This window comes from Buceros rhinoceros, unplaced genomic scaffold, assembly GCF_000710305.1.
Source record: "Buceros rhinoceros silvestris isolate BGI_N320 unplaced genomic scaffold, ASM71030v1 scaffold12569, whole genome shotgun sequence".
NCBI lineage: Eukaryota > Metazoa > Chordata > Aves > Bucerotiformes > Bucerotidae > Buceros > Buceros rhinoceros.
Genome location: NW_010429805.1, coordinates 4,078 through 15,057, shown reverse-complemented (window position 1 = coordinate 15,057; position 10,980 = coordinate 4,078). Strand labels below are relative to the sequence as shown.

The 10,980-nt window shown below is 41.4% G+C and overlaps 1 protein-coding gene across 1 annotated transcript in view; it reads right to left on the bottom strand.

Moving 5' to 3' along the window:
• Positions 1 to 739: 739 nt before the first annotated feature.
• KATNAL1 (katanin p60 subunit A-like 1) overlaps positions 740 to 10,980 on the bottom strand; it is a gene marked incomplete at its 5' end in the record, with an annotated part of 12,235 nt that continues 1,994 nt past the window's right edge. The window contains 5 exons of the mRNA XM_010142801.1: positions 740 to 1,292; positions 2,801 to 2,927; positions 5,242 to 5,376; positions 6,289 to 6,415; positions 7,257 to 7,415. Coding sequence (XP_010141103.1) covers positions 1,094 to 1,292; positions 2,801 to 2,927; positions 5,242 to 5,376; positions 6,289 to 6,415; positions 7,257 to 7,415 — 747 coding nt within the window. The remainder of the gene's footprint in view (positions 1,293 to 2,800; positions 2,928 to 5,241; positions 5,377 to 6,288; positions 6,416 to 7,256; positions 7,416 to 10,980) is intronic.

The following is a 10,980-nucleotide window of genomic DNA, read 5'->3' as shown; positions in this document are numbered from 1 at the left end:
TCCTCGCACTTGTACACAGGAAGAAACAGGTAGGAACATAAATGAGATTGCACAGATTATTTTCCCCTAAATCAATAAAGTTTATACGTTTTTAAGACATCTTCATTTAAAGAGAAATAAGCATGAACAGTTCTACAACATAAACAGGTGCAAATCTATTGCCTAGCAAAGCTAGGAAACAGTTCATGTCTAATCAGAAGAAGCGTAAGCCCACAGCCACATATTTTAAGGACAGCTTTGTGTTTTAAAGACAACTTCAATATTAGTGTCTTTACTGTATTAAATTCTTGGTACTTAAATAATAATAATAATAATATCTAGACAGCACAGAAAGTATAGGATGACGCATAGGCATAAGAGTTCAAGACGTAACAAGTCAAAGTGCCTTCTGGTCAAACTGGTACAAACTATGTTCAGAGGCCAACCATAAACCAGACTGGGAGCAATCAAGGCCCTTTTCCTCTCATTTCCATCAGGTAACATCAGTCCAGTCTGAAGTAACATCAGCTCCAAATGGGTGTACATGAGAGGAGAGCCAAGCCCATGTCTTGATGGGAAACTGATCCTCTTTTCCTCTGTGTAATGTCAGTTAATCCACAGGCTTTGCTTTGAATATCCGAGCAGAGAGAGAGACAACAGTAACTTCGATGCCACATTCAAGGGAGGCAGAGTCAGCAGCTCAACTGAAATGTAGCTCTTAAAAGCAGGGGGTGCAGCGAGCCCTTATTAGCTCCTCTGGAGTCACACTGCCCAGCTGATGTATTGGTTCCAGCCATGAAAGATGGCTGTGAGGAGGTTAAGTAACACTGCTCTTCAGTGGAAAAATAAAAAGATTATCCTCATAAGTACAATTTTTCCCTTCCTGTTTGTCTTATTTTACTATTTCAGAGATAAAATACTTTTTACAACATCAGCTTTTTATTGTATTCATTTCCTTCAAAGACAAATGGAGTTTAAAAGATCTTGTCACCAGAAGGGGTGAGATGGGAGCAGAGGCAGATCTTTTATTAAACCTTTAAAAAGATTTCTAACTCATTTTGCAAGTGAAAACAACAAAAGCCATAAAACTCAAGCAAAGGAGCTGTCACTGAGACTAAGCAGATCCGAACTCCGCCATCCATTTTTCATATTTCTCCAGGTCTGCCGCAGAAACGGATTTGGAGATTTTCTTTAGAGCCAGCTCAAAGTCCCCCTTGGTAACTGGCATCTGAAGCTCCTCTTTAGAAAGTGCACGAATCTCTTCGGGAGTTAAGCCGTTAATACGTCGTCTCATTGCCATTAAAGAGGCATCCCTGCAAATACAGGACAATGTATGGGAGCTAACTGCTAGCAGCATGTACTGTAACCCTATGAATTTTGATTGCATCCTCTTGCTAGAAACCATTGGCAGGAACATTTAAAAGAGCATTTATTTACCATAGAAGATGTGGTTCACATCTTCCTTAGCTTCCACTTCCCAGATCACTATATTAATTCAACGTAAAGAATACACTGGCAACAAACCCCATTTAAGCATATGGTAAATGTGCAGAGATAATTAAAACTATAAAACTGAAAACCTTTTACAATGATTCACAGAGATGAAATTTTACAACTTCAGTGCAGAAAAGGGCAGGCTGCGAGAGGAACTGCACTCAGAGACTTGTTTTTTTTCTACGCAGTCTGAATTTTGCACTCTCATCTTCTTGGATTTCAACACTCTCCCTACCGTGCAGCCCAGAAGGACAGAGTGCAGCCCAGCCCTGTTGCCTGCTTGCAAACAGCACCTGAACCTGTAAAGGGCAGAGCAGGAGGTATCAGACACTAGTGCCATGTGGGCCCGCAAGACTGAGGCCATCGGCGCCTGTGGCTTCTCATGCTCTACCTGCTCCGTGACTCCTTCCCAGCTCAGATGGTGCCAGTATGGCCCAGTGACGTGGAGAACACTGCTCATTTCTCACACCATGGCCCACATGCAGTCTGAAATCACATTTTTTCTTTCTCCAGGTTTTTCCCAGCAAGGGGTAACACAGGCTTCAGGGAGAACAGGTAATTTAACTATTGCACTGCGTGACACACCAAGTTTTCAAAACCATGGAGTCACTTCCAATTTCAGCAAAGCAGGAGAGGAAGGAAAAAAAAATCCCAAGCCACATTCAGAAAGGATCAACTTCTCTTGGCAGGGATCCTAACATAAGGGACACAAATTTTCTTCCAGTAAGCTTTTTCAAATACCTATTCTCTACCAGAAAAGACTAATTTATCAAAAAATGAAACAAATTTTGGGAATGGGATGGAAATAAATTCAATACTATGTTATAAACTATCTTTTCACCCTTGCACCTAGAAGATTCAGGCAGAAAACAAGACTGCTGCAATGGGGGCTGTCCAAACATGAGCTCCGAAGAAGTATTCTGTGAAAGGTTCCTTTTCATCATGAAATTTTAGCTCTTCAACTCAAGTGATTTTAAAAAAAAAATCCAAACCTGTTTTGCACTACACGAACAAATGCAGACAAATGCAGTAAACACAGCCAACAGTAACATGAGATGTGCTCAGAGGATTTTTTTCTCTTCGGATCCAAGAAAACTTAACCACATCTCACAGAAAGACTCCCTGGTCTTTAGGCCGCTCCACATGACAGCAATGTGTGGTTCCAGTAAATAGGTTTGTAAAACCAGTAAATATGTATAACCAGTAAACATGGTCACGGTTAGTAGCTTCAACTGTAGCGCTTATTGCCTTTCAACACACAATGCCAATGATGTCTTTCCACGCAGTTTTATTTGCAAATATTTGCAAATTAATGGGAATGAGATACCTGCAAACATTAGTGATGTCAGCACCAGAATAGCCATCAATCTTCTCAGCGATTTCTTCAAGGCTGATATCAGGATCCAGTTCTACTTCCCGAAGATTAATCTTAAGTAGTTCTGCTCTGCCTTTTGCTACAACATAAAAATACTTGTTTGAAGATTACAAGAGTAACATTAAAAAATAAGATAAACACAGCTTAGATTGTTCAGTGAAAAGTACAAGCAAAAGGGTTTAATGTCAGAAAAGAGACCAAATCACAGTAAAGTGTGCAATCAAATACAGTGAAGTACACGGTTAAAAGCAGTATATTAAAGAGCATGCTTTAGAGACATTTTCCAGTCATACGTCATTTAAAATGTCTGTTATGTCTCAGGTGACAAAACCTTTTGTCACGTACTACCCAAGGGCACAAAAGCACAATCCTACAAATGCCTGCTTCTTCCCACATCCCTTTGGATTCACTCGCTGTTCAAGCGTTTGATTACATACTATTCACACAGTTTTATTAGAGCCACAGTGAGGATTCTATTAACAGAGCTTCAGACAGCACAAACCCCTTAACAACAGGCTGAACTTTAAGCATATGTTTAAGCACTTTACTCAGTTGGGACCCAAGAAAGCTGCTGAAGCATGCTAGAAAACAGACACATTCATACAGTAAATATATACTAATATATTTACAACACCAGTGTCCCAGTATCCCACTTTGAGATCCAGATGCAGTGTGCACACAGTGATAACCAGCTGTGTAAATGAGCACTTTCGCAGCCAATTAATCATTTATCTTGTAGAGGGCATGTGCAGATGTGCATTTGGGTTCATACGTTAAGCAGCCTGCACTTATAAGAGGGAATTCACATTTGACAGCTTAGGCCTCAGTGTTACTCTGCACAAGGGTGGTGAAGAGGAGGACAAATGCTTTCTCGGCTTTTAATGTACAGAAAAATATACCAGCTCAGCATCTTTATTTCCACAGTGAGCTATTTTTATGACCTAGAAAAGAGGACAACTGCAACAACAGAAGTAGCGGTAGAAAAGTCTTAAGGAAATGTCCACACTTCACACAAGTTTTATTTATCGATACCCCTAATTAATTTTCTTTTAAATTTCGGGTGGAGAGGAAATACAAAAGAAAGCTTGTCTAAGGATGCTGGTTCTGCATCCTTTGCAGAACTGTCAAGAATACAGAGCTATCAATCACACACAACTGGCATTAGCTATAAACCAGGGATTTATTATTTACAGAGCGCAATGTACATACAGCATACCTGCAGAGAGCGTCCTGTATCAGAGAACATTCTTCTAATCTTTGCTACGGGGCTAAGCAAGTCCTTGCGGTATTTTGAAAACGAAACACGGTAGAATATATACTTTCATCAAATTTCACAGTATACAGGTGTACATACGACATATCATATAACTTTTTCAATTAAAATGCCTGACCTCATCAAATCACACAGTATGGTTATAAATGCGTCATTCAGACTTGCCCAGAACAGCTCAACATCCTTATTTACAGAATAGATGCAACAGAACGTAAGATTGGAAATGAAAACTGGAGCACACCTCCTGTGTCGCCCAGGGTGTGACACACTGTGTCAAAAAACAGTCTGGTTTTATCAGAAACAAGAGCAAGGGCTGATAGGATTTTAAACTAATTGGTCATAAAGACAAGGCATCCTGTTAGGAGCTGTTACCGCCTGTAAGCTCCAAAGACAAGCTGTAGATCTATTAAGTGTCCTTATACCTGCTAAACTCAATCACAGCTGCTGTCACCACGAACACGCATCCTGTTATCTTGAGTGCTCGTGCAGGGAGATGAGACACCCACTGTACCAAGAAGAAGCGAAGCTATGCAAACTTCAAGTGATAGGAATCTCAAAATTAATAGGACGGGTGAATGACAGCTAGGAAAGACAATACAAGCCAAGCCATCTCAGGGCAGGAAAGCAATCAGCCTGCTGCATTCTGAGTGACTCAAAGTACAGTCATAAAAGCAAGCAAGCAGTGATTTACAATGCACTAAGCCTGTAAGCGAAAATTCATGGATCCACTTCTTTGCATTTGTCTGCAAGGGCACAGAGTGCATTTGCAATATTTCTGAACGCGTCCAAAAGCTGCCTTTGATGATCACACAAGGACTGCCTGCTAAACATTTAAAATAATTCCATGCTCATTAAACTTAACTGTCTTTCAAAATGTAAGAACCCATCAATGGGCTTGCAATGAAATGCTGCAGCTCTCTGTTTTTAAGCCTCCAAGCAAGCAGTATTTTTTCTTTTTCTCACTCTTTAAAAATAAAGCGACCCAACCAAATGATTAACCCCTGAATTTCAATGCTCATTACAAAACTATCAAGCTTTCTCCAAACCAAATAGTCCTGCAGTAATCCTAAGCTTGTCTTGCAAAGGCCATTTTAAAGGAAAATGCCTGTAGCAAATATACCTGTGGGCAGAGGTATATAAATCCTCTTCTCCAGTCTCCGTCGGAGAGCTTCATCGATATCCCAGGGAAAATTTGTAGCAGCTAATACCATAACCATCTTGGAAGGGTCATCATTTTCCAGAGCACCACCTACCCCTGCAAGCACAACAGTTTAAAGCGATTTCACTCCACAGCTCTTATTGATCAAGATGGATGATTAGAAACTCCGCACAGACAAACATTGCAGAAGCCTGGACAAAGCTAAGCAACAGCTCTGTATAGTCCTAGTGCCCTTTCCAAACTTCTCATAGCTTAGGTGTGACACGACCTTCATTGTCACAGAAAGGGGGACAGTTCATTCTTTTGTTGAGTCAGAAGGGGCCTTCTTTGACAGCACTAATAACAGAGTCATACATGAAGGTATCTCTGAAAGTGCTACTTCTGTCAAATCTGGCCATAGAAGAAACAGGAATCACTCCTCGGCCTCACAAATGAGGACTGCAGAGAAATTACCAGTTTGCAGCAAAAAGTTGCCTACCCTCAGTTTACCACAATGCACGTTTGAGGACATTATAAATAGCAGTTAAATAATAGCTGCAGTAGAGAGGTGGCTATCAAACCATTATGAAGTACAATATTCCTCAGACAGTCATCCTTGTTATGTGCACCTGCACGGAACAGGTACTAAACCTGACTAAAAGGTGACCTCAGAACACAGATCTCACAATGGGGTCCCTGAGCTCGAAACTCCAGCAAAAGGGAGAAATTTGTTTAAACTGCATCAAAATTAAATACCTGCATTAAACTGCACAAATCTCCATTATCTGCTCCTCCTAGAGTCTGTGTCTTTTAAATATGAGCTTTCAATTTAACATCAAAACATTAGAAAAAATACAGAATCCTCCTTTCAGCTATCTGCCTTCAAACACTCCAGAAATACAGTTCTCTACTCTGCCTTATTTTTCTCCTATCCATAAAGCCAGGTTTTACAGATTGCTCAAGTTCTTACATTCCCATCTGTAAAGAAACAGCACCCCAGCCCCAAACTCAGATCTAAACACTTGTTACCATCCATTTGCACAAGCAGCTCTGACTTGACTCTGCGACTCGCCTCGTGTTCGTCCGACGTGCCTCTACGGCTGCACATGGAATCTATCTCATCAATGAAGATTGTAGCTGGAGCGTAAAACCTTGCCTTTATTCAAATGGAAACAACCACTATTAATACTGCAGCAGCAAGTGCAGGCCTTCATCAGAACACGACCCAGTCCCACTATACGTTCTACATGGCTGTCACTAGAAAATAATTCAAGATCTTGATTTACAAACTGTGGGGCACATCCTCAAGTTTATACACTTTAAATTGTACTCTTTGAGTCAGTGGTCTTTCAGTGTCGGCTGGTTTTCCTCAGCAACCAGTCTTGCAAAGGGGAAAAGGAACACAATCGAAATACAGGCGGTTTTCATGTCCAGGTTTTTGTGCTGGCAAGGGTTAAGCATAGGGGACAGAAGGGAGCTCAGCCTGTCTCAACAGAGAGAGATTTTAACTGAGAGGATTGTAGAAGCGCAATGAGGATCCCAAAGAGGTGAATGACTCTTCAGTATAGGTCCACATGGGCACGTCCTTCACATAACCCTGCATGATGGCCTGTGCCCACAACTTCACTGACAGAAAGAAACACTAAGAGAACAGAAGAAAAACTAAAACATGTATTGCTTCTAGAATAGCAGTTCCCAATCCCCTCCAATTTCATATCTATTTCCTATGGGCTCATTATCCCATAACTGAGCAAGAACTAAATTGCTATCAGGGCCACAACTCTACGTTTAGTATGGAAAATGCTATCCTAAACAAGGGTGATGAACCATTTCCTTCTTAATCCTCAACAACATACCAGAAAATGATGGAAAACACAGAGATTAAGCATCACTTCAATGAACTCTGTGCTTCAAATATGCTACTGGAGGGGCAGGAAGCCAAGAGAGATGTCCTTTCTCACCTTAGTGATCCCCAGATCACATCATCGAGGACATACCATTTCAAATAAGAGGCGGACCAGCTTCTCAGACTCGCCCCTGTATTTAGACGTCAGGGTAGAGGAAGACACATTGAAGAATGTTGTTCCACATTCTGTAGCAACAGCTTTTGCTAGCATTGTTTTGCCAGTGCCGGGAGGACCAACCATCAGCACACCCTGAAAGATGAAAACAAAGGTAATGAACAACAAGTAAAAAAACTTCGCAACTGGTACTCTACATCTCAGTATGATCCAAGATCTGTAATAACATAATTGTCATCAGTGCTAAACAGAAGACAAGAATCCTGCATTCAAGGACAGATTGGAAATGTTCTGTCGTTTCTTCTCACCACTCCACTGGAGATCAAACCACAAAAGCCAGTAACTGCTGCTGTACCTATCACCCGGGAAGCAGATAACGGATTTACAACCTCGCTCTGATTCAGACAGAGCCTGGACTTGAACTTTGGCCTCTTCCAACTCACAAGGGGATGCGCGGGCAGCTGAAGACAGTGAATTCTTCTTTTTGGAACAAAGGCCCCTTCATGAAGAAAGCTTCACAGAAACCAAAATACTTCTGCACAAAGTTGTGTTCACTCAGTAGGGCATTTTTCTGTAGAAAAACGTTTTTCAAAAGAATCCTGACAATGTGAATGTAAGAATCTGGTTGATTTTTTCATTTACATATGCATGAGAGCACTCACTGAATCCAAGTTTGTCATACTCTTTAATCTCTCCACCTCAGTATTTCTATGACCATACTGCTGCATCTTAGCAATTCCTGGATGAAACACCATCCTCACCACACTGCTGAATGGCAGAAGAGCACTGCTATTTCTATTTTACAGATAAGCAACTCTGGCTTATGTGGACTACCTCTCGGTCCCACAAAAGCCTAATATGCACTTCAGTAATTATTCAGAAAGCTTTAAACTAGAAAACTGAACTACAGTTGTTAAGTTCCAGGCTGACATCCACATCATCAGACTGTTTTTCCATCTATCTGAAAGAGAGAGTAAGGAGAACGCATATCTGCAGCTCAGCACATTTACCCATCATTACACAAGCAGATTTTTTGCTAGACACACAGTGCTCTCAGGACTCATGTGAAGACTGGAGTGCTGAGACTGATTCATCACTCTTGGTATTATTTCTAAATACAGTTATCTTTACAGATGGTCTTTCCAACCCTTTCAGCAGCAGTGCTGGAGCAGGACAACACACTCTTCTATGCCTGCATAGCACCAGAATAGGGCACTGTGATTTTAAGTATGGCACTGTGAAAACGTAGTGCTCAAGCAGCTTGGGGGTTTTTTTCCTCCTAATGCAAGATCTTACTACATGCTAACAAGAGTTTCCTAAAGTAATGTTGTACTGTGTTGTGAGGGTAATCAAATTAGCTAGAATTAGAATTGCACATCATAATGTGCTTTGCAATTAATAACTTACAGAAAATACCACAGCAATAAAGTATCTGTTAAATGCAAGCCACACAGCAAATTAGATTTCATCAGTTTCTCACAAAAAATTACTTCAAAAGCACACAGAATGACATGGAAGAGGTCTATAAAAACAAATCAACCGGGAACGTAATTATTCAAAAACGTACTATTCAAAAGCAATAGCCTCTCTGTACTCCATTTTCCATTAACTCTTAATACCTTTATTGCCATTTAACACTTAGCTAATGCAAGTTCAACATACATTCATCGGTAAATTAAGTTAGAAACGTTCACACACCATCCACACAGCTAACAGTCCAATGTCACTCCTCAGGCTGCCCAAGGTTTCCCAAGATCCAGAGCAGCAAGCATAAAAAGTAAATGGACTCTTTTTCTCCCCATCAACATTCAGAGATATACTGCTGAGTTGCTGCATAATCATACTGGTATTATAATAGTATTGCAAGTACAACCCTGGAGTGACTGGGTGAAAATTACTCAGCCTGTGATATGCAGTTCAGAGACGACTTACTGTTCTCCAAGTTCCAAATGTGTATTTTTAGTATTTTACAATAAGCTTCACTTCAGTTAAAATCACACTTGACCCCTGTGCTTGACAAATTGTGTTTACTGCAGGACCTGGTGATACAAGGGACTAACATCGTTCTTTGGATATTGCTTTGGTCCTCCATTATTATGGAATAGCAGATTCTGGCTTCAGTTACACATGCCGATCACTGCCAAAATCAAAGCCCATCGCTCTGCACCTCCTGTGTAACTATAATAGTGAGCATTACCTTGTGCGTGAGACTGGTGGCATTATGTACACGTGTAACACATGTGCAAAGCAGCCGCACCAGGTGTAAAGCCAAGGGAAAACCCTGCTCTCTGGGGATAAAGATGATGGAAATACCAGTTTAAAAAAAAAAAGCACTTGAGTTCTCAGCAAAACAAGATGTGCATAGTTGCAAACAGAAACACATAGGATCATGTTACTCTCTCTCTACAAACTTGGAGGCTGCCACTTACTCACTAGCTAAAATCCTTGACAAACACAAAGACTTCTTTATTCTTCCTCTAAGGCTCAGTTAATCCAAAGTATTCCAATAAGAAGCTGAAATGCACCACAGGGAGTAAGTGTTTTGATGAAATCACTGCAGGGTTACTTCTTGTTGTTGTAACAATCACCAGCAGAGCAGTGGGAAGCACAGCGAGCAACCGGGCCTTCTTGGCCCAGAACAGTTCAGAGAAAAAGATAGAGCAAGCCCAGGGACACTCAGAAACCCATGGCTACAACTACACAGCACTTGTGCTGAATCAGGGCAGACAGCTGGTCCTCCGTACAAGGCACTGTCCTCTGAATCCAGGCATGAACTGTGAGGGCTGTCTTGAGAATTGTTCTCAGGAGACTTAGGCTGCCTTTTCCCTGAATTATTGTCCTGAATGTCTAGAAGCAACAAATGCCTGCTGCTACACTGATTACTGGAAGAAAGAGTCTTCCCCTCAAATCTTCTCATCCTCACAGCACAGTCAGAGGTCAACAGCAGGGAAAATACATGCTGTTTTGTGCGAAAAATAATTCAGGAGGGTTACAGCTTCACGACTCACCAGGGAAAAGGCTAACAATGAAGACTCTTCATGGATTCATCAGAAATTAATTTGCATTTCAGACTGAAGAGAGGAAATAATCTTGGAATTTTTTTGCATGTCTACACTACCTAGTCTTCAGAAGCGACACTGCTCAGCAGGAGAAGATATTACACAAGGAGACGGACACTGTAACTCTTTAAAAGATCAGGCTGTTTCTTTATCCACTGCCAGAACACTTGGAGGCAAGGCCAGTGGCACTCTTCAGGTTCCCTGTAGTCTGCTGAGATACCTGCCTTACAGACAGATGACCACTACATCCTCTAGGCATGTTAATAGCCAAAAAAAAAAAACCAACCCAAAAACACAGCAGTTCTTCATGCCCTTAAAAGTTTCTGAAGGCTGGACAGATAGGACCCCTGCAGTCTACACAGTAACGGTATGGATTAACTTCCTCTATGGCAAGAAGAAAAGAGATTCAGCTGTTCAAAAGACTATGAAATCTCACCCTACACTTGCAGCCCACAATATCTAGGCTCTGTCTGAGCTTATAGCTCAATTAACCTTAAGGTTAACCTCAAGGCCACTAGTACTGACCACAGTACTCTAAACCCCTGGGGCCATACAGCCAGGGGATAGGTTTGGGCTGCCCCCCTCCAACTCACTGAAACCTCCATGAACAGCCCTCAAACAGCAATCTCCCGGCTCCCGCT